This window comes from Dendropsophus ebraccatus, chromosome 7 (assembly GCF_027789765.1).
Source record: "Dendropsophus ebraccatus isolate aDenEbr1 chromosome 7, aDenEbr1.pat, whole genome shotgun sequence".
Classification (NCBI taxonomy): domain Eukaryota; kingdom Metazoa; phylum Chordata; class Amphibia; order Anura; family Hylidae; genus Dendropsophus; species Dendropsophus ebraccatus.
Genome location: NC_091460.1, coordinates 126,081,962 through 126,105,998, shown reverse-complemented (window position 1 = coordinate 126,105,998; position 24,037 = coordinate 126,081,962). Strand labels below are relative to the sequence as shown.

The 24,037-nt window shown below is 44.9% G+C and overlaps 1 protein-coding gene across 2 annotated transcripts in view; it reads left to right on the top strand.

The window, feature by feature from the left end:
* Positions 1–24,037, top strand: part of LOC138797778 (sodium/hydrogen exchanger 9B2-like) — a 36,059-nt gene extending 12,022 nt beyond the window's left edge. For both annotated transcript variants that reach the window (XM_069978385.1, XM_069978386.1), the window contains exons 3-12: positions 861–1,041; positions 1,124–1,294; positions 3,525–3,667; positions 6,109–6,236; positions 9,787–9,962; positions 11,427–11,533; positions 16,696–16,845; positions 19,053–19,161; positions 21,213–21,349; positions 23,287–24,037. In XM_069978385.1, the coding sequence (XP_069834486.1) occupies positions 861–1,041; positions 1,124–1,294; positions 3,525–3,667; positions 6,109–6,236; positions 9,787–9,962; positions 11,427–11,533; positions 16,696–16,845; positions 19,053–19,161; positions 21,213–21,349; positions 23,287–23,523 (1,539 nt within the window). In that variant the 3' untranslated portion in view covers positions 23,524–24,037. The remainder of the gene's footprint in view (positions 1–860; positions 1,042–1,123; positions 1,295–3,524; positions 3,668–6,108; positions 6,237–9,786; positions 9,963–11,426; positions 11,534–16,695; positions 16,846–19,052; positions 19,162–21,212; positions 21,350–23,286) is intronic.

Genomic DNA, 24,037 nt, shown 5'->3' with positions numbered 1-24,037 from the left:
TATGTCCATTAAATCATTTGTCTGGTATAACTTATTCTTTGCATCTCTTCCTTAGTGTTTGGATTGTCTTTTCGCTCTTGCACATGACACAGGTATCTGGTTTGTACTATTTCAGGAAGCGGATGAGTCAGGCAGACTCCTGTGTAGTTGTACATCTGGTTCTACAGTTTCTCTTTACTATCCTGGTTAGATGCAGTTTGCTGTCTTCCCTCAAGACAATAGTGGATGCTTGTGTAAAAAATCTTAAGTTTTAGGCTGGGTTCACACTGCGCTTTTTGCAAAAAATGGATGAAAAAAACGTATGCATTTGTGTGCATCCGTTTTGATCCGTTTTTTTTCACAATGGAAGTCAATGGAAAAACGGATGCACACAAATGCATACGTTTTTTTCATCCGTTTTTTTTTTGCAAAAAACGGATTGCAAAAACGCAGTGTGAACCTAGCCTTACTAGCAATAGTCCTCTGGTATGTTTCTTAAGAAAAGTTACTTTCCGGCCACCCTACCAGACAGCTATTATTGTGCACCCCCCCATAGAGCCTTTGCAGAGTGGCTTATGCAGGTAGACATGGTCAGCCCCCTGTATATAATAGTCCAGGGGGTGTCAAACTCAGGTTCTCCAACAGTTGCAAAACTACAATTCCCATCATGCCTGGACAGCCAAAGCTTTAGCTTTGGCTGTCCAGGCATGATGGGAATTGTAGTTTTGCAACAGCTGTAGGGGCTGACTTTGACGCCTTTGCACTAGACTGTATGAGAGCAAGGTACCGGACTACTGTTTAGTATATTTGAAGGGATCACTTTGGTTTAATGCTGGCTTCTACTGTATAGAACTAACATGGTTCGTTTTTTTTCGCTCTAGGACGGGATGCTGGATACACCAAAGACAACGGATGGAGCACTACCCAATGAAGAAAGCGCATTGATAAACAGCGACAGCCACCAGCAGCAGCAGCAGGATCTGAAAGACACAGGATGTGTGAAAATAAAGAAGTTTTGTTCTTGTCCCCCACAAGGCCTTCTCTCTGTTACAATTACTAATGGTAGCCTCATTTATTATTATATAGCAGATGTTCTACTTTTGTGACGGATGATGAAAACTGTTTTTGCGCTTTGTGTTTGCAGTTATCATGGCGGTCCTGGTCTGGGTGGTCGTATGGTCCATAACTGGTCCTCAGTGTTTACCTGGTGGAAACTTGTTTGGGATTCTAGCCTTGCTTTTCTCCGCTATCATTGGTGGCAAACTTGTAGGTCTCATTAGGATACGAAATCTACCTCCTCTTCCTCCACTACTTGGTATGTACACTTGAAGGCTTAATGTTTCTCCTTAGGCTACATTCACACGTCAGTATTTTTCATCCGTTTTCCCAGACCAGAAAATACGGAATTCATTACAACCCATTATTTTCAATGGTGCTATTCATACATCCAGTTTTTTTGCGGATCCGCAATCCGTGACAAAAAAAAAACTAGGACATGTTGTAATACGGTCCGTAATTACGGAACGGACACCCAAATAGATGTGTATGGAGAGCACAAAATTTGCGGAGAGTACATTACAATCCGCAAAACCATCCGTATCACAGATCCGTTTTTTGTGACATCACCAAGCTCCTCCTGCCAGAAATATCCTGCCTGATAGAAATGACTGTAAAATGGCCCCCAGACAACCAGGTGATTTTTTTGGGAGGGTTGGGACAGCAAATGACATCATTTTTGTCATCCCCTCCTTTTTCTTCAGTACACCTTTTTTGCGGATCCACAAAAAACGGATAAAAATACAGAAACTATACGGATGCAAAACAGATGATTTTTTTGCGGATTGCGGACGAAAAGTAGAGGATCCAGATTTTCATCCAGGAAAACATACTGACGTGTGAATGTAGACCTTGACCTTGACACGTGTGAACAATCCGATCCATACAACCAACTGTTCCTAAGTAATTTTAGCTGTTTTAGTGGCTAGTTAAAGAAGAAGGCCGGTGTGTGTTTGTTTTTTTTACGTCACAACCCGGCTGATGGATGCCCTGTTAATCCAGTCAGTGACTGGCACGGGACACTGCTGCAGTCAATGATGGGCTAAGCGGGCTAAAGGGTTTGTCCAGCGAAAATATAGATTTGTAATTCACTTCTATTAAAAAATCTCAAGTCTTCCCATTTTTATTAGCTGCTGTATGTCCTGCAGGAAATGTTTTATTTCCAGTCTGACACAGTGCTCTCTGCTGACATCTCTGGCCGAGACAGGAACTGTCCAGAGCAGGAGAGGGTTTTCTATGGGGATTCATAGAAAACCGAGACAGAGTTCCTGTCTCAGCCAGAGATGTCAGACTGAAAATAAAACATTTCCTGCAGGACATATAGTAGCTAATAAGTATAGGAAGACTTAGGCTTTATTAATAGAAGTTAATTACAAAATAGAAGTTAATTACAAAACTATATAACTTTCTGATACCAGTTGATTTGAAAGAAAAAGATTTTGGCTGGATAAGCCCTTAAGTCCCACCTGTCCGTGATGTTAAACCTGGGTCATGACGTACCCAGAACCCGGGAGAGGATGACAGCCGACGGGGTCTGGGAGCTCGGTGATGCAGCGCAGCGCTGGCAGAGGGAGTGGAAAGCATATTGACTTTTTTATTTTCCACCCACCACCTGGAAGTCTCCTTTAACTAAGGAATCATTTTTAAAACTTGGGAATCGCATTGAAACTTATTTTCTCGGTTATGTCTTGGGCAGTTATATAAATGATTACAGGCACAAAGGGGTCATTTATCAAACTTGCACCTGGTGTACTTCAGGGAAAAATGCACAGATTTTTGTTCAAACCAAGTTGTTTATGCAAAAAAATCTATGTCTTTCTCCACAAAGAACATCCTGCTTAACTAATGGGCGAGCTGGGGAGGGGGAAACAAGATGGGGAGGAGGCATGGCCTCCTCCCGCGCCTGATTTATCATGATTACACCTGCTATGTAGATTTCTGTGCCAGACGGATTTACTGAGAGGCGTATGCATCTTAGTAAGTCTGGTGTGGGACATTGGGGCTACCTACTTGTACGCCGGCCTTGATAAATTCTTCTCTGGGTCTTGCCAGAAGAGGGTGCAAAAGTGCTATAAAAAGGGAAACTTCATTCCAGACTATGAAAGTCTAACATTAGGTGACTAAAGGTAGACGCAGACATACATATTTTAGCAGATTTTGGCCGTTAAAGGGAAGGGGTTATACAGCGTTAGAAAAAAGTGGCCACTTTCTTCCAGAGACAGCACCACTTGTCTCCAGTTTGGTTGCAGGTTTTGCAACTGGTGTTGTCTCTGGAAGAAAGGGGCCATGTTTTTGTAATGCCGGATAACCCCTTTAAGTTATTCGAATTAAATCATAGATTGACAATACAAGCCACTGTTACAAATTGTGGCCAGGCCAAAGACAAGAACTTAAGCGGGACATACTAAAGGGTCTAAAGTCTTGGCTTTTTCTTTTTACTTCCTTTCTACTTTAAAAAGTTGTAATACAGGTTGTGTTTTCCTCTTCAGGTATGTTACTTGCTGGTTTCCTCATCCGAAATATTCCATTTGTCACGGATCAAGTGCAGATCAGTTACAAGTGGTCTGCTGCCTTGAGAAATATTGCTTTAGCGATCATATTGACACGTGCTGGCCTTGGACTGGATCCGAAGGTGAGCATCTTCAGCACCATTCCAGCTAGAAAAAAGTAAAACAGAAACCGGCACTACTATCAAAATATTACTTCCGAAAACTTATCTTGGATATTGCATATACATAGGTGGTGCTCACTACTGTTCGTAATTCATTTAAATCCAGTATAAATAGAAAAATAGAAAAAAATTCCAGCGGGCACTCACCATAAAATCTTTTAACTTTATTTCATCTTCTTAAAATCTGGGTAGACAAACAATTGTGCAGGGTGAGCATGATGTGGATGTGGATGCCGTGCTGAGTGAGGAGTTCTGGCATCCACATCATGCTCACCCTGCACAATTGTTTGTCTACCCTGATTTTAAAAAGATGAAATAAATATTTTATGGTGAGTGCCCACCGGAACTTTTTTTTTCTATTTTTCTATTTATACTGGACCATTCCAGCTAGAAATACAGTATTTTTTGTTTTATAAGACACACTTTTCTCCCCCCGCAAAGTGTGTGTGTGTGTGGGGGGGGGACTTCACGTGTCTTATAAAGCGAACATGTTCGGCACCATCTTAGAGGGCAGCTTGCGACCAACTCCCTTACCAAAGCACAAGTGGCCCTCTGTATCTGGTTGTTCTGGGAGCAGTGGTGCCAGGGAGAAGCCTCCTACAGCTCATTGACGGTTAACTCCCTGACACCACTGCTCTTAGAACAACCTGAGCAAACGGATACATTTTGCCCATAGCATTACACATCTGTAATTGCAGCTCATCTCCTATTCACTTGAATGGGACCTGAGCTGCAGTCCCATATCACCACCGCTACACATTGAACAGAGACGAACTTCCTTCACTGTGTAGTGCTGCATCGAAAAACCTTTTCCCATTCCCCCCTCTAAATTTTAGGTGTACCTTATGATCAGGTGCATCAAATATGTAAATTATTTGCCATTGACTAATGCTACGTTTACGCGGAACGATTATCGGGTGAATTTTTGCGATAATGATCGAATTCGAACGATAATTGTACGTGTAAATGCGGCGAACGATCGATAAATCGTTCATTTTCATCTTTTAACATGTTCTTAAATCGTTGTTCGCAAAAAATTCGCCGATCGTTCCGGCCGCAGCCCCGCCCGCTGCTCGCAGCCCGGCCCCCCGCTCATCCGCAGCCCCCTGCGCCGGCTCGATCGACACTGCTCTGATCGCCACCCCCGCCGCCTCCCCGATCGCCACCACCACCGCCACCGATCTGATCGTTCCACCCCACCCCCGCCGCCGCCACTCCGATCGCCGCAACGGCCACAAGCATACGTTACCTGCTCCGCGTAGCAGGTCTTCGAAATTCCCGACTCCCCTCTTCATTGCATTGATTGGCTGAAGAGGGGAGTTGGGAATTTCAAACGGCTCTTCTTCAGCCAATCAGTGCTCCTCTTCAGCACTCCTCTTCGGGGGGGGGGGCGATCGTAGCAGCGGCGGCGGGGGTGGCGATTGGAGCGGCGGGGGGGGGCCATCGGAGCGGGGGGGCAATCGCGGTGGCGGGGGTGGCGATCGGAGTGGCGGGGGTGGCGATTGGGGCGGCGCAGGGGGCTGTGGTTGAGCGGGGGGCCGGGCTGCTCAATCGTTACTTCGAAATCGTTAATCGTACGATCGGGCCAATTATCGCTCCGTGTAAACTTAGCATAAGGGTCCATTTACACAGAAAGATTAGCTGACAGATTATCTGCCAAAGATTTGAAGCCAAAGCCAGAAATAGACTATAAACAGAGATCAGGTCATAGGAAAGCCTGAGATTTCTCCTCTTTTCAAATCCATTTCTGGTTTTGGCTTCAAATCTTTGGCAGATGATCTGTCAGATATTCTTTCTGTGTAAATGAACCCTAATGGTGTGTTTACAGAGACAGATTTATCTAAAAGATTATTGAAGCCAAAGCCAGGAATGGATTTGAAAAGAGGAGAAATCTTCGTCTTTCCTTTAGGACCTGTTCTCTGTTTATAGTCTGTTCCTGGCTTTGGCTTCAAGGATTTGTCACATAAGTTTGTCTCTGTAAAAACACCATTAACCTAAAGGCTGTATTCTACAGGGCGACTGGAGGAGCAAACGCCACCGCTCCTATTCCACGGACTGACGGCAGTAGATCGTTGCTATATGAGTCGTTTGTCTTTTAACACGTTGAAAGAAAAACGACTGCAACGATCAGCCGATAATCGTTCCGTGTAATAGGGTCTTAAGTGTAGGACTCAGAATGCAGATTTCTTTGTCTGTGTACCTCAGTCAGTATAACATTGAGGCTCTGTTCACACATAGCATTTCCGTCAGTCTTTTTTCAACCAAAACCAGGAGTGGGTCGAAACAGAAAGCAATAATAAAGTGTGACCTTAGTCTTACATACATATGAAATGTGCTTGTGGGAATTAGGTTATTGATAAATGGAATCGTTTTTTAACACAATTTTCTATAATTTTTTTTAGGCCTTAAAAAAACTGAAGGCAGTGTGTTTACGACTTTCTTTTGGCCCCTGCGCCATCGAGTCTTGTTCAGCTGCACTTTTCTCTCACCTTCTGATGGGACTGCCACTGACCTGGGGATTTATGTTGGGGTAAGTCTTCTTAATCTCTGGTCTGTGTTTTTATTGTTCAGGATGGATTGAAAGATGTCCCTCGCCCCAATAGCATTAGCTTTTGTTGTTAGACCTGGTTGGCTTCATAGCAAGGAGTTGGCTGTTTGCAAATCATATTTGTATATGGACGCTAGACAAAGTCTGACATTCTTACTGTAAAACAGCTTGACAAATCTCCACCTTAGGCTTTATTCACACATCCTGTGGAATTTGTCCCTGGATTTGTGATCATGGTCAATATTATGGTCCATTGAATACTGTCTATTTAAAGGGGTATTCCCCCCAAAATTATTTTTGCATTAGTACGCTGCCCACCCGTAGCTTTTCATCTTTCCAATATACAGATATTACGGATTCTGCACAGTTTTGCTGTTATCCAGCTGCATTCACCCCCACGGATTGCATAGAATCATCAGACCTCAGTCCAACCCGACACGCTCCCTGCTCCTGGCCCCCACCCTCCGTGTCGGCATCACGTGTCCTCAGTCCCAGCACAGTGAAGTGACTGAGAACACTGATGGGGTGGCTGCTGTTACAGAGGGAGACAGTGATCTCTGCAGCTGTGACTGCATCCCTCTCTAACAGCAGCCACCCGGTCACCCCCAGCCCAGAGCTCACCCCCTGTGTCCAGAGCCTCCCGGCAGCACACAGCCCCCCGTGGCATCCCTTACTCACCCGCAGCATAGCCTCTGCACTCACCCGCGCCCCCCCCCCATGGCAAGCTCCGCCCCCGCAATCGCCCGCGACTAGCTCCGCCCCCCGCAATCACCCGCAGCAAGCTCGGCCCCCCCCCCACCACCACAAGCTCCGCCCCTCGCAATCGCCCGCATCACCGCCAACTCTGCTCTGCCATACCGGCGTCCCTGACAACTCAGCTCTGCTACACCGTCACTGCCATCTCAGCTCTGCTACACCGTCCCCGCCAACTCAGCTCTGCTACACCGTCCCCGCCAACTCAGCTCTGCTACACCGTCCCCGCCAACTCAGCTCTGCTACACCGGCGTCCCCGCCAACTCAGCTCTGCTACACCGGAGTCCCCGCCAACTCAGCTCTGCTACACCGTCACTGCCATCTCAGCTCTGCTACACCGTCCCCGCCAACTCAGCTCTGCTACACCGGCGTCCCCGCCAACTCAGCTCTGCTACACCGGCGTCCCCGCCAACTCAGCTCTGCTACACCGGCGTCCCCGCCAACTCAGCTCTGCTACACGGCGTCCCCGCCAACTCAGCTCTGCTACACCGGCGTCCCCGCCAACTCAGCTCTGCTACACCGGTGTCCCCCCCAACTCAGCTCTGCTACCCCGGGTCCCCGCCAACTCAGCTCTGCTACACTGTCACTGCCATCTCAGCTCTGCTACACCGGCGTCCCCGCCAACTCAGCTCTGCTACACCGGCGTCCCCGCCAACTCAGCTCTGCTACACCGGCGTCCCCGCCAACTCAGCTCTGCTACACCGGCGTCCCCGCCAACTCAGCTCTGCTACATCGGCGTCCCCGCCAACTCAGCTCTACTACACCGTCCCCGCCAACTCAGCTCTGCTACACGTCCCCCCAACTCAGCTCTGCTACACTCTCATTATCTCCTTCATTGTCTCAGCTCTGCTACTTCACCATCATCCGGCAGAAGCATTGCATGATGGGAAATGTAGTTTCCTATCTTGGATATAGACCATGTTTTAGAAAAAGTTGTAACTCAGGAACGGCAGCAGCTAGAAAGATGGGAGACGGCTCAAAATACTCAGGGGGACTTGGTGAGTAAGGCCAGCTAGGTTTGGGAGCAATACATTTTTTTTTAGCTCTTGGGGGGAATACCCCTTTAAACGATCCGGATTCCCCAATACAAACCTATGGGACCAGTGTTTTACATGGATGCTACATCCGTGGAATCCTTGAAAAACACTGATGTTATGGCACCAGTAGTGAAATTAGGTGAATGCAGGGAGGGGTGGCCACTCCTGAGCCCACACAGACTGTCCCCGACTCCCTGTCCCCCCCTCACCTGTCTCACCTTGAAGGCTTCTCAGCTGCACTCCTTCTTATTAGCCTGCTCAGGGAGGTCTATGAGGTCATGCGTGCGTTCCAAGTTTATTAAAAAGGCGCATGGGCGTTCATAAATTTGAGTCTTTTGACAAGCTACTGAATGTTAGTGTTCCATTAAGTTAACACATGTAGCAATTTAAAGAGACTCTGTCAGTAGGTTTGTGCTGTCTTAGCTAAAGGGCCTATTTAACGGGCACTACAGCTCCTCGTTCCCCACTCGCTGCCGCCGCTATTCCACGTGGCTGCAGCGAGCGGGTGAGTCCGGGGAGGGCCGGGGGAAGCTGTGGGGGGGCTACCCGGGTTATGGCTGATTGTCTGGGCAGCCCATAGGATATAGCGGCGGTCTGCTGTCGCCGCTCCTATTGCGCGGGGCAGCGGCAGCAGATCGCTGCTATATAAGTTGTTTGTCTTTCAACATGTTGAAAGACAAAGGACTTCAACGATCAGCTGACATGAACGATGTCTGTTGATCGTTGCCTCCTATTCCACGGGACGATTATCGGTTGTAACGGCCAAATATGGCCGATAATCATTCCGTGAATTAGGGCCTTTAGGGTAACCTAAATTAATGACAAAGAAGCTGAACAGATTGATGTATCACTTACATTGTTCTGTGCAGCTGATCCAGAGATATCCCCCTGAATAACATGGACAATAAGAAGTTCTCTCCATTATGTGCATGAGCCCAGTAGTCCTGGATATTCATTGAGGGTGCGTTTACACGAACAGGATCTGCAGCAGATTTGATGGCCCAGATTTGATTTGCTTTGAATCTGTGGCTTCAAATCTGCTGCAGATCCTGTACGTGTGAACACACCCTAAAGCAGAAAACTCCACCCACCAGCTGCTGATTGGCAGTTATCTACCTATACTGTGTATAGGCTGTCACCTGTCAATCAGCAGCTGGAGGGTGAAGGGAGGGGTGTGGCTAGAATCCTATTCTCCTGCATATTAGGAGAACGGCTGAACATAATGATGTAAGTAATACACCGATCTGTTCACCATTTCTGTCACTAGTTTATGCTGTCCCCATTTCAGGCAGAATAAACCTAGCGACAGATCCAAACTGGAGTGAATTTGCGCCAGCATTAGTGACTTTTGAACAAAATTTGACCACTGCTTTTCAAGGATGGTAGTGGTCAGTAACCTAGGCAACGAGCTGTCAACAATAGCAAAATGAATGTATTTGCAAAAATATTTACCTTGACCAGTCCTACAAATATAACTATATTAGTTTCCATGGGAGTCCCCCCTTTAATGCACCTAGCAAACTAATGATATACATCGGTGATTTGAGTAGAAGGCAAGCAAACTAGAGACTGAGGAGAGTTAAATAGTTATAAGTGATAGTTCAATTTAAAAAAAAAAAAAAAAAAAATTTTGCTGCCAGATGGGTCGGCTTTCTTAGTTATTAGTACTTTCTGCCCCATGTGTAAATGCATTTGCAGCCCAGACTTTGTATAATACACTTCCTTATGTTGTTTTTGGCTAGTTTTGTTTTAGGTGCCGTATCCCCTGCTGTTGTAGTACCTTCTATGCTACTTCTGCAGAAAGAAGGCTATGGGGTAGATAAGGGGATACCAACATTACTCATGGCAGCTGGAAGTTTTGATGATGTCCTAGCTATAACTGGTTTCAACACCTGTTTTGGCATGGCCTTCTCATCAGGTAAAGATGTACATGTGCTTCCATATTGCACTTTATTCAGTATGAATATATAAAAAACGCAGATGTTATAAGGAACCACATGGATTTCAAGGATTACATATTTAGTGAGAGATCAATGCTTGCAATGCTACACAATACCCCAAAAATCTGTACTCTGTGATAAAAGGTTGAGGTTAGTGTTTATACCAGTGTCACTGGAAATAGGACAGAAGAATGTTGGTCTGACACGAATCACAGGTTGGTGGAGATGAACAAGAAAAAAAACTGGTCAAACATTGTACATGTACATTTCTGCTGCTATGTCAACATATTCACTAATAATATTAGAAAAAAAAACTGCTCCTCTTTTTTTTGTAACATGCAAGGACCTAAAAGGGTAGTTCACAAAAAAAGAAACAGGGGTAGTTCACAAAAGAACAGAAAGGGCCAGAAATTTGTATTTAAAAAATCTCATGTCTTCCAGTACTAATCAGCTACTGTATGTCCTGCAGTAAGTGGTATTCTTTCCAGTCTGGAGAGCAAGAGAGGTTAACTGTGAGGATTTGCTGCTGCTCTGGACAGTTCCTGACATGGACAGAGGTGGCAGCAGCGAGCACTGTGTCAGACTGTAAAGAAAACACTACTTCCTGTAGAACATACAACAGCTGATAAGTACTGGAAGACAAGATTTTTTTTTAATAGAAGCAAATTACAAATCTCTGGCACTTTCTAGCACCAGTTGATTTGAAATAATTTTTTTTTGTGAACTTCCCCTTTTAACTAGACAAAGCACAAGGTAACTGCACATATAACATACAGTACAGTTTTACATATCTATATGTACATGCACATTAATGTTTTACTTTCCTACACTGACAGATATAGGGGGAGATTTATCAAACATGGTGTAAAGTGAAACTGGCTCAGTTGTCCCTAGCAACCAATCAGATTCCACCTTTCATTACTCACAGACTCTTTGGAAAATGAAAGGTGGAATCTGATTGGTTGCTAGGGGCAACTCAGCCAGTTTCACTTTACACCATGTTTGATAAATCTCCCCCTTAGTGTCTCATTACCCTTAGTAAATTCAGCAGGTTTCTCACTGGACAAAACTATAACCCAACCACCATCCCTCCACACTTGAGATGATTTCTAGATTGGAAAACCCGTAAAAAATTACGGTTTGCTCAATAAGAATGTCGGTTATGGCGGGTTTTAAAGGACACGCCCACAAAACGACCGGGTTTTTCTACAAAAAATTATAGGCGAGTCGAGTTTCTGGCATTTTTGTTTCGCACTCCATTAGTAAATGAGGGAGAACTGTGAACCGGCAGGGAAAATGGACAAAAAACGGACAATTTACTGACAGAAGCACATAAGTAAATCAGCTCCTTTGTATGTATGGTGGAGCAGACATGCAAACAAAAATAATTGTACAGAATGTACTATACTGTATTGCAGCTGCCGTTTTGCTTTGTTTTATAGGCTCCACCTTTAACAGCATTATGCGAGGGGTGTTGGAAGTTGTTGTTGGCATTGCAGCTGGAATCCTCTTGGGATTTTTCCTTCACTACTTTCCAAGCAAAGATCAAGTGAGTCTTTATAGCATCATTATACTGTGTAATTTAGCAAATGTCATTGAGCAGCAGTAAATACATTTCATACAGTCTCCTGTACCCCAATTTTGTATTACATAAATAAAGCGCACCTTGAACCTATTTTGGAAGTGGTATAGTGTCAATCAAATTGCAGCACCCTACCCACCTATATAGAAGCCTTCCTCTGTAACCCACATGGTAGTTACCCGTTATTTCCCTCAAGCAGTAGTTAATCCCATAATTGTTCCTCATGTAATAGCCAAACAACCCCCCCCCCAATATTGCCCCATGTAGTAGCCAGTCCTCCCCTGTAGTCTCATATAGAAGCCAGCCCTCCCCTGTAGTCTCATATAGTAGCCAGGCCTCCCCTCTAGTCTCATATAGAAGCCAGCCCTCCCCTGTAGTCTCATATAGTAGCCAGCCCCCAATAGTGTCTTGTATAGTAGCCATCTCTCCCCAGTAGTCTCATATAGTAGCCATCTCTCCCCAGTAGTCTCATAGTAGCCAGCCATCCCCTGTAGTCTCATATAGTAGCCAGCCCTCCCCTGTAGTCTCATATAGTAGCCAGCCCTCCCCAGTAGTCTCATATAGTAGCCAGCCCTCCCCAGTAGTCTCATATAGTGGCCAGCCCTCCCCTGTAGTCTCATATAGTAGCCAGCCCTCCCCTGTAGTCTCATATAGTAGCCAGCCCTCCCCAGTAGTCTCATATAGTAGCCAGCCCTCCCCTGTAGTCTCATATAGTAGCCATCTCTCCCCAGTAGTCTCATAGTAGCCAGCCATCCCCTGTAGTCTCATATAGTAGCCAGCCCTCCCCTGTAGTCTCATATAGTAGCCAGCCCTCCCCTGTAGTCTCATATAGTAGCCAGCCCTCCCCAGTAGTCTCATATAGTGGCCAGCACTCCCCTGTAGTCTCATATAGTAGCCAGCCCTCCCCTGTAGTCTCATATAGTAGCCAGCCCTCCCCTGTAGTCTCATATAGTAGCCAGCCCTCCCCAGTAGTCTCATATAGTAGCCAGCCCTCCCCTGTAGTCTCATATAGTAGCCAGCCCTCCCCAATAGTCCTATATAGTAGCCAGCCCCTAGAACCCACCCTACCCCTGGGTACAGCCCCCCATACTTACCCCATCCTGCCGGTCCCACTCCTGATGCCGCTACTGCTGTGGAGATATGGCTGCCCATTCATCTTCTCGTGGAAGTATGGGGGCCGTATCCAGGGCTACAGTGGGTTCGGGGAGGGCTCTCCAGGGGTGACAGGTTGTCACTGCGCTGCCAACATCGGGGCATACTCCTAAAAACTGCCTGTGGCCTTCAACATTATAATATGGGCGGTCCAAGCGGCTGTCCAGACCACCCATATTATAATCTAATGCAATGTCGGCGGGCCATATTTAATTCAAACTGTGAATTACATAGCGGGCCAAAAATAATGGCACCGCGGGCAAGATTTGATCCGCGGGCCAGAGTTTGACATGTCCAGTGTCGGACTGGGATACCTGGGGCCCACCAAAGAAGAATCGGTAAAAAGCGACATACTGACCCGGCCCTATCCTGGATTCATCTGGATCTGCGACAACTCCCTTGTGAATGACAGGTTTTCAGTCGAACTATAACTCTCAAAATACCCTACACTTCTGAAGCTTTAATGAAGGGTATGTTGGGAGTTGTAGCTTCAGACAGAACAAACCTTTAATAATTAATTGTTGTGCAGAAGCTTCTGGTGACCGTAATCTGTTACAACCATAAGCCCTAAAGGTCCAGCACTATATGTCTCTACAGTGGCAGCTCATATGTACTACAACTCCCAGCAAATCCTGAGGGATGCAGACTATCAGTAAATGCTGGGAGTTGTAGTGCTTGCAGCTTTTGTACCTGGAGGATTCTTGGTGTATTGTACACTGAATGCTTTGTGGGAGATCAGAATACATAGTTATGTGGGGGCTCAGTGTGTGGAAGTGACCCCAGAGCAGAACTAATATATATATTATCACCATACTGTACCTCTAAACATACCATCACACTGTTACTGACCAAATCATCCATCGTCGTACTACACCTCCATCCTCCTGCACCTCCATTATCATACTACTACCCCTCTCATCCTCCTGCTCCTCCATCATCTTACTACTACCCCTCTCATCCTCCTGCTCCTCCATCATCATACTACTACCCCTCTCATCCTCCTGCTCCTCCATTATATTACTACCCATCCATAATCCTCCTACCCCATCATACTACCCCTTCATCCTCCTGCTCCTCCATCATCATACTACTACCCCTCTCATCCTCCTGCCCCTCCATCATATTACTACCCATCCATCATCCTTCTACCCCATCATACTACTACCCCTTCATCCTCCTGCCCCTCCATCATCCTCCTTCCCCCTTCATCCTCCTGCCCTTCCATCATCATAGTAGTACCCCTCTCATCCTTTTGCCCCTCATCAGCAAACCAGTACCTCCCTTATCATTCTCCAGCCCCTCCATCTGTATTTAAAACAAAAAACAACTATACTTACCTCACCTGTATGGTTCCTCTAGTGCCTCAGCGACTCCTCTCCCTGCTCTGCTTGAGTAAGATTGCGAACGCCAGAAGGGGACGGGGCTTCCCGCGCGCTGGGCAGACCCAGCAAAACCATGTATTTATCCTGCTGCAGCTGGGGGCCCACTGAGGACAGGCAGCATAATCCTATGGCTGTCTGGGGGCCCCAGCTGCTGGACAGGCAGTGGGAGTGGGGAAGGGGCCCACCGGAGGATCCTCCGGTCCTCCGGTGGCCCAGTCCGACACTGGACATGTCTTCTATAGGTAATACACACAAAACGCCATTGACGTGGAATCCACATGGGAGGTGACCAGTCAAGTTGCGACTGCACTGCCTGTCAATGACACACTATGCCAAGTGCTCCTCAGAATGCTGTCAATGGAGTCACGTGACCCAGCCTGCATCGCATGACTATGGCGGCCGGGAGAGCATGTGACGCCCCCCCCCCCCTGCAGAACCGTAGAGCGCACATGCTCAGAACTGTCAGTGAAAAGACGCCGACATGTCAGATGAGGGCAAGCCTGACCTTTTTACATGTACAATCCAAAAATATATAGGTGAACATATGGGGGACGAAGCTATGAGGTACCCAAATGGCAAACAAAGTATGGGTATTACTGGATAAATAAAGATCCCCATGGATAATAAAGTAATACCCATTCACAAAACAGATACAGGAGACTAAATGCCATGTTTCTCTCTTGCTCAATGACATAGTATTTGTGGTCATATGGGGGAGATTTATCAAACATGGTGTAAAGTGGAACTGGCTCAGCAACCCCTAGCAACCAATCAGATTCCACCTTTCATTCCTCGCAGACTCTTTCGAAAATGAAAGGTGGAATCTGATTGTTTGCTAGGGGCAACTGAGCCTGTTTCACTTTACACCATGTTTGAAAAATCAGCCCCTATATGTATATATAGGGGTGATGGTGTGAAGATTCCATTAGAAGCATAGGTGTATATATCCATGCTGTCAGTTTCCAGATCATAAGCAGCAGTGTATACTTACTATCCACGCTGCTTATGATACAGCATTCAGGTCTTCTGTCTTCCTGCTGCTGGCTGTATCTTTAGGCCCCTCCTCCTCCAGCTGTCAATCATTCTGGAGGAGGTGAAGCCTGAAGATACAGCAGTGGCCGGAGGACTGGAGACCTGGATGCCAGATCACAAGCAGCGAGGATGGTAAGTAAGCACTGCTGCTTATGATCTGGAAACTGACAGCACGGATATATACAGTACATATCTGTTCTGTTATTTTCCTTTTATCGTTATACACAGGAGGATATATGGCCGACATTGGCAAAATTGTAAAGTCTGCTAACAAGACCCAATCAGTCTTGAGAATATTACTTTAGGAAAGTGAACAGTATTAAAGCAAATGTACCATTTTTTTTTACCTTAGCTGCTGGGAACTGGCGCAGGGATCCCAGAGGCGCATTCCTTTTTTTGAAATATAATGAGTAGAAAAAGGATCAGCACTCACCCGGTAAATGTGATGGCTAAGCATTTATTCCATTCACGGGATACGGGGAGGGAGGAGGGGGAGGTGCCGGACACGACCTGGGACACCTCCCTCCCTGTATCCCGTGAATGGAATAAACGCTAATCCATCACATTTACCGGGTGAGTGCTGATCTTTTTTCTACTCATTGTATGCATTAGTCTCCGGTCATTGCACCCCCAATCCTGCTGCTTAGTATTTACAGAGGGACTTGGTTGCTGCAGCCCACAGAACCCGTGCTTAAGGACTACATAGGAGTGTGGCCCCGGCCTGGCTCAGAGCACAGGGGGCAGGCCCGCCGCCCCACACTGTGACACAACCCCCTCTGTGACGCAGCTCCATCAGAATCAATGGAGCCGCGTCACAGAGGAGCGGTGATATGGTGCTCGTGGTGCGGAAACCGGACGGCATTTTTTTTTAAAAAAAGGACTTTGCCACCAGGATCCCCACGCCGGGGATACATATGCTTTAAGTATAGAGACATTTTGTGCATGGTACTTTTCTGCTATGTATGGCGCTGTTTGTAGACGCTTTCTGTTCTATCCACCAGAATGGATCCTGACTCAATGCCCATATCATGTGGACATTTCCCCTTTTAAATGTTTTTAATTAAATCTGCACCCTTTAAAAGATCACCCATATTACAGAACAGTTGGCATGTTGGCCTTTGGTTTCACTTGTCGATCTAAAAGACACTTTCGAGGGGTTGGAGATGAATTGTGATGGAGTTGTACAATGCTGCAAGTCTGGAATCCTCTACTGCGGGATCTTGCCATTTTCATGTCAGTTTTGTCATTCGCTTCTTTCATTTCAGCAGAGCGGATCTTGTTGTTGGGTCAGTGTCAATGAACCTTTGTGTTCTGGAATTCCCTGTATGTTTATGTCATGGATCTCCCCTACAATACTACAATGTGCATTGTTTTTTTGTGCATGTGCATTGTGCTTACTGTGCATCTGTGTTAGTATACAGAGGAACATTCTGGTAACTGCATTAAAATTTTCCTTTCTTCTAAAAGGGATCATGCTGGGGGTAAACCATTGAACTGTATATAAATGTATTAATTAGTTGTAAATATAGGTGGAATTCATCAGTTTTTTATTTGTCTTAACAGGAGAAAGTAAAATGGAAAAGGTCTTACCTCCTTATGGCACTCTCCCTGTTTGCTGTGTTTGGTAGTCTTTTCTTTGGCTTCCCCGGCTCTGGAGGACTGTGCACTTTGGTGATGGCTTTTTTGGCAGGCATTGGATGGTCTGGGGAAAAGGTAAGCCCCAATAATGTAACCTAATAAACACGATGATATTTGTGCGGATTTCCGCTGGGTGCTCGAAGTTATTCCCACACTCTAAAATATATTGATGGGATAATGTGGAATGTACAGTAGATTATGGGTCCCAATGGGGACAGGGACTAATGTAAAGGATGTTGAATAGCCATGTACAGTGCTGCAGAATATGTTGGTGCTATATAAATAAAGGAATTATAATCAGTTGTAGTAGTAGGGAAACCTTGTGTAGATATGCCAATTTTTATTTTTTTTTCTTGCCGCATCACGGGTGTTGGAAAGGTATTTACAACTACTTTAAGGCTATGTTCACACTACGTATATGTCCGGCCGCATATTTTTCGCGGCCGGACATATACTTGTAAAACTCCAGCCGGGATTTACGCAAGTTGCGGCCGGCTACGTACGGTCCGCAAACTTACGCCCGTAGTCTACTTACGCTTCCCGAGCGGCGTATGTAGCGATCTGACAGCGGTATTTTACTTGGATATCTTCGGCTAGCCCCGGACACCCCACAGAACCTTTTGGATCGGCAAATCAAAGTGGAATAAAGAAGAAATCACCACTCCGTACGGGACCGCATGTTACGCTACGGGCGTAAGTTACAGCATTTCCGTCCCGAAACAATGGTCTGGTTCATTTTTTTACGGCGCCGCATACGATCCGGGTGTAAGTTCTTACATAGTGTGAACTGTGCAGCCGTAGATCGTATACTTTCCATTGTACGCAAACTACGTAAATCTCCGGCCGCTTATTCACGGAGCGCGCTACGGCGGGAAACTTACGTAGTGTGAACCTAGCCTTTGGGTGCGTTCACACCTACAGGATCCACAGCAGATCCGCAGCAGATTTGATGGTGCAGATTTGATGCTGTGTTCAGTTATTTAAATGAAGTCTGCTGCGGATCTGTTGCAGATCCGCTGCAGAAAATCAGCTGCGGATCCGGTAAGTGTGAACGTACCTTAAGGGTCGTATTACATAGCTCTATTATAGTTGTAAGGGAGCGACGATCTGCAAGCAAGCCTATTTAATGGCTTGAGAATCATGGGGCAAGGGCTGCACTGGCATAGTTAGCGATGTTCATGAAGCCCTTGCTTTATATAGAAAATATTAAAGTTATACTTACCTGTCCAGGCTCCTCCGGTGTACTGCTGCTTTTTTCCTGCTCAACAGAGCTGGCACTGAAGCTTCTGAAGCTCTCTGCCTGTCAGCGCGCAGTGCAGGGAGGATTGACCAATTAGTGGTCTCTCTGCCTGTAAATCATCCCCGTAGAGCGCGCTCCCTGCCCAGATGACTAGTTGCCGCCCCTCTCCCAGCCTTGTGCTTCGGAATAAAACGACTTTTTCCCCTATGTGAAGCTAACACTGCAGAAACGACTGGTATGCTCTGCGAGCTGCACAGTAGATTTATACTGTGCGGCTGGGAACTATATTAGATTGTTCCCTTTGAAGTGTCACTGTCGTTATCATTTTCAAAATCTAACAACAGTAGATGTGATATAAAGCAAGTTTGCAATATACATTCATTTTTTTTTTTTTGTTGTTATCATGCTGTAAAACAAAGCTGTACTTACCAGAAATCCGTACCTTAATCATTTCTCCTACAGGCACACTTTTTATGGTCTGAGATGGATGACACAACAATGCATATAGAGTCATATTTCCTGTATGTACCAGTGGTAATTTTACCAGATGCAGAGTCACAAAAAACAAAAATCATGTTTTTAATGGGTATTGCCCCCCCAAAAATTATTTCAGCTCAACTGGTCCCAGCAAGTGTGAGAGATTTGTAATTTACTTCTATTAAAAAATCGTCTACAGCAGCTAATAATGTTCTGCAGGAAGTGGTGTATTCTTTCCTGTCTGACACAGTGCTCTCTGCTGACACCTCTGTCTGTGACAGGTACTGTCCATAGCAAATCCCCATAGAAAACCTCTCCTGCTATCCAGACTGAAAAGAACATGACTTCCTACAGGACATGCAGCAGCTGATAAGTGCTGGAAGATTTTTTTTTTTTTTTTTTTTTTATATATATAGAAGTAAATTACAAATCTCTGTCACGTGCCGACCTGGGGCTCTATTCATAACAGAATACTCGCCTGTACGAATAAAAGTACATTTGGTTATGTCGTGTTTGTTCCTGTTTTTTGTAATGTTCTAACGTGTACTTTTTTTTTTTCTTACAGGCGGTAGTTGAAGACATAATAGCCATTGGGTGGGACATATTCCAGCCTTTGCTGTTTAGCTTGATAGGATCAGAAATATCTGTTTCCTCATTAAGGCCGGAGACTGTAGGTAAATATAACATCTAGCGGAATGACAAAAACCGGATGGATTCCAGTTAGATTATTTAGAATATTACATTGTCCCTGTCTTAAAACTTTTGACATGTCCTCGTAACATCTCAAAAAAAAAGATTTTCACATTAGTCAGGGTTTGAGTTTTTAGATTTTTTTTTTATTTTTTTTTAAAGCTTGCTACCTTTCCCATCTTGTTGCTTGACACGAGCGTCACAACAGAATAACTGAGCTCTCCTATGGAGTGAGACATTTCCTGGCGACTTCTTTAATTTTTTTATTGCATCTTGAAAAATCCAGTATACTCCTGCTTGTGGATGTTCCTCTTTCTTAGTTATCAGAGAACTTAATATGCAAGGTTATAGACACTGTAGGGAAGAGTTATCAAACATGGTGTAAAGTGAAACTGGCACAGTTGCCCCTAGCAACCAATCAGATTCCACCTTTCATTTTCCAGAGTCTGTGAGGAATGAAAGGTGGAATCTGATTGGTTGCTAGGGGCAACTGAGCCAGTTTCACTTTACACCATGTTTGATAAATCTCCCCCATAGGGTATGTTCACACTACGGAATTCTCTCGGATAACTTGCCGCGATTCCGTCGCTTGATTTCCCACGCTCCCGCTAGAAGTTCCGCCAGTCCCATAGACTCCATTCTATTTTTGCACGTGGACCGTAGATTTTTGCAGTTTTGTGTTTTGGTATTCCCCTTTTACCCTCCCAGAAAGTGTAAATAAAAATAATAATTGAGCATTATTTTCTTGCCAGTAGAACAGTGTGAGTACTGCCACACTGTGTACTAAAAAAAAGTTTTTAAAAGTTTAAAAAAAAACCCTTATAAACCCCCTCTTAATAAAAGTTTAAAATACCCCCTTGACCATTATAAAAATAAAAATATAAAAAAAATAAAATAAACATATTACATATTGTAGCGTACAAATCTATTAAAATATAACATTATTGTTCCCGCACGGTGAACTGCGTAAACAAAAACAAAAAAACACACACACCAGGATTGCTGATTTTTTTTTATAAATTATACATCAGAAAAAAATAATAAAAAACGATCAAAATGATATTACACCAATATGATATGAATCAAAACTAGAGATCATGGTGCAAAAATGACACCACAACCAGCCCTGTAGGTGGAAAAATAAAAGCGCTATGGATCTTAGAAGGCGGGGAGGAACATTGCATTAATCTGACCGGGACTTTTGTGCATCAAAGGGCTCTGTCTTGTAGAAGTTAAGAAAACTGACTTTTCTACATCCTTTCCTATTGGCATCCGTTTGCATATAAATTTATATTCCTTCCTGGTTTCTTACCTCTCTTGCGTATGCTCAGGAGAAAAAACGGATGAAGATGATGTACACTTCCTGTTTGTGTTCCCTTTTTTCGGATTGTCACAAAATTACGGCACATGACCCGTGGCTCTATTCATTCCTATCGATCCAGCGGAAAGAGGCAAGTACAGTGCTCTTCCAGCATACTCTGCTCTCCAGCGCTCCATAGGAATGAATAGAGCGGCGGATCACATGCTGTACCACAGCTCTATTCATAATACAGATACGGAGATTGGCGACAGGGGGTATAGAGGTCGGACATTCAGTGATCTCCTACTTTGTCCCTTTTCTGTGGATAGTGGAAAAGTTGATTATCCTGGAATGCCTCTTTAATGGATCCGCTTTTTAAAATGGAAGAGAAGCTGAATTGTGTCGGAGGATTAAATGCTTGTGTTAACCTAGCCTAACAAGATATGTTAAAGGTGTTATCCAGTGATACAAAAACATGGCCACTTTCCCCCTACTGTTGTCTCCAGTTTGGGTGGGGTTTTGAAACTCAGTTCCATTGAAGTAAATGGAGCTTAATTGCAAACCGCACCTGAACTGGAGACAACAGTAGGGAGAAAAGTGGCCATGTTTTTGTAGCGCTGGATAACCCCTTTAACCAGCAGATGGAGTAACAGATCCATAAGATTGGGATACTTCACTTAGATTTTTTTTGGATTAGCGTTTTTTAATGAAATTTTGTCTCTAATTAAATTCTAGGATTGTGTGTTGCCACACTAGGACTTGCATTGATCATACGAATTTGCTTCAGTTTCCTGATGGTCTCCTGGGCAGGTTTTAATTTAAAAGAAAAAATATTTATTTCCTTGGCATGGATGCCCAAAGCTACAGTTCAGGTGAGGGCTGTATTTGTAACTATACTGAGTAAGCAAGTCTTTAAAGACACAGTGGAAGTCGTAACTAGAGTGTATTATTGGGAGTCTGTTAGCAGATTTATGCTGCCCAAACCACAGGCAGCTTGAAATTCCAACAGGCTTCCTCTTTACTAACAATGCTGTGGTGTGGGGAAAGTGTCTGCGAGGTGATCTCCCTACCTTCTCCACACACCTGGCTTAAGGCCATATTACATGGCATGATATTGAGGAGGAAGCGAGCGTCAGATCAGCGCTCACTTCCTCCTCAATTATCGCTCTCTGCCTGTGTTATTACACGCACATACAGCAAGCGGGGGGGGGGGGTGCTGCGGGAAGCTGAGGGAGGGGCTGCTTATTGAAGTCAACGATGGTCTGCTGCCGCTGCTCCTATTGCACAGAACGACGTGAAGCAGACATTATCGTGATTTTTCAACATGTCAAAAGACCATGATCAGCTGACATCGTACATATTGGCTGATCGTGGACTTTTGACTAGGGATGAGCAATAGGATGAGCAAATTCCTATTGGGATTCTGCTCATCAGGCTTTGGGCTTTGAAGTCTGCTCTGCTCTGTGCCACTCCTCCCCGGGTGCTGGAAAAAGATGGATCCAGTCCTGGGAAACTGGGAGAAGTTTCCCAGGACTGGATCCATCTTTTCCCAGCACCTGGGGAGGAGCGGCACAGAGCAGAGCAGACTTCATGTCATGTCGCAATGTATGATGTTGGCTGCTCGTTGTCTTTCAACATGCCGAAAGATCACGGTTTTGTCTTTAATGGGCTGCCCGAACAATTTAAAGCTATGTGCACGGAACGGCCGGTCTCTGAAAAGATCATCTTTTCGGCCACAGGGATCTGATGCGGGTGCATCCGTGTGCGCCCGAATCAGAACTCCCCACAGCACACTATGGAGCAGGCAGCCTGAGCCGTGATTTTACGAAAATATACGTTGTGCCTAAAGAAGCATTCTACTTTTTTTTTTTTTTTTTTCTTTTCATTTGTCTCCCAGCAGCAGGCTGGCACTTATACTTACCAATGATGATCAGTGTCCCATGGTGCGGCTTCATTCTGGTCCTGCAGGGCCGCTAAAATCCTGCATGCGGTGACGTCACATCTCTTCTGACTTTTCTTTCTCCAGGGCTATTGAAGGCACGAAGTCAGGGTCTCAAATGCATCTCTGTGAAAGTGCTCCCATAGACATACATTGGAGACCCTGACTTCCAGTCTCCTTTACGCTGTGCGGGAACGCATCGTAGGGCCGCAATGAAGCTGCGCCGCCGGACACCAATTATCATTGGTAAGTGTATGTGCCAGCCTGCTGGCGGGGAACAGATAAAAAAGAAAAGGTGGAATGCTTCTTTAAGGATCACTCAGCGGCCCCCTCCCACTGCTGTTGTTTGCTGTCTGTGCCTGTGCATGTAATGTCTGCACATAGGTTGGCATTCGCTTGTTCTGGAACTAAGGGCCTGTTTAAGTGTACTTATAAAATCACCTTGAGATCAGCACCACAATCACACTGATGTTCTTGTTTGATTCACCTCGGGGAAGTCATATTTGGCCCTGGTTGGGCTGGGATCTATCTTTGTATGTGTTGTTTTTTAAAGGGGAACTATCAGCAGGGTTGACTAATCTAACCTGCTGATAGCCCCTTATAGCACCCGGGACACTGAGGAAGAAGGTATGTGTCTTATCTTCCTCCTCGGCACTGGTCCTGCACTATTAGTCGGATTAATCTCCCCAGTGCACTGCTAGGAGCAATGCCGCGTCATCAGCGTGTCCCATAGTGACAACATATGTATCCACAGATATCTTTAGCAGTCCTATAGAGTTAAAATGAAGCTATAGTGGGCTTTGTACTGTTGATCTCTAGTTTAAGGCAATGTAAAAAGACTATTTTATTGTTGTTGTTTTTTTTATTTAGGCTGCCATTGGCTCTGTAGCCCTGGATATGGCAAGACAGACTGGAAACAAAAAGTTTGAAGACTATGGCATGGACATACTTACTGTAGCTTTCCTAGGAATTCTATTTACAGCTCCAATAGGAGCATTAGTGATTGGTATGACAGGTCCAAAAATGCTCCAAAAAGCAAAGCAAAGCGTGGATCCAGAAGAAACAGATGTGACAGAAAGCAGGACAGAAGCATGTGACCTTGTCTGACATTCTCAGTCTATTCTCAGTGCTATTCAGTGGGACACTTTATAAGATCATCAGTATATTTTTTGCTGCAATAGTAACTATTTTTTTTACGTGAAATCTATTTAATGAACACGCTATAAAAAAAAAAAAACTAGGTTCATATGTTTTCCTAAAGTTTATAATTTTGAGGTGTTTATAATATGAATGTATTTATATTCATGTAAATTGAAAGTTATTTATATCGAGTCTCTGTACAATATTAATTATAAATGCATAGCTTAGCTGCTACATACTACAGTGCCAGACAAAAGATGGGCACACATATAGTGTTACTCTGTAGAAATGGAGCTGCTGAAATGTTGAATTTATTGTCATTTATGATTTATTTGGAATAATGGATTTTGTATAACTCGCATGACCCTGGGTTAAAGGAGAAGTCAGGCGAAAATTTTTATTAAAGTATTGTATTGTCCCCAAAACGTATACAAATACCCAATATACACTTATTACGGAAAATTCTTATAAAGTGCTTTTT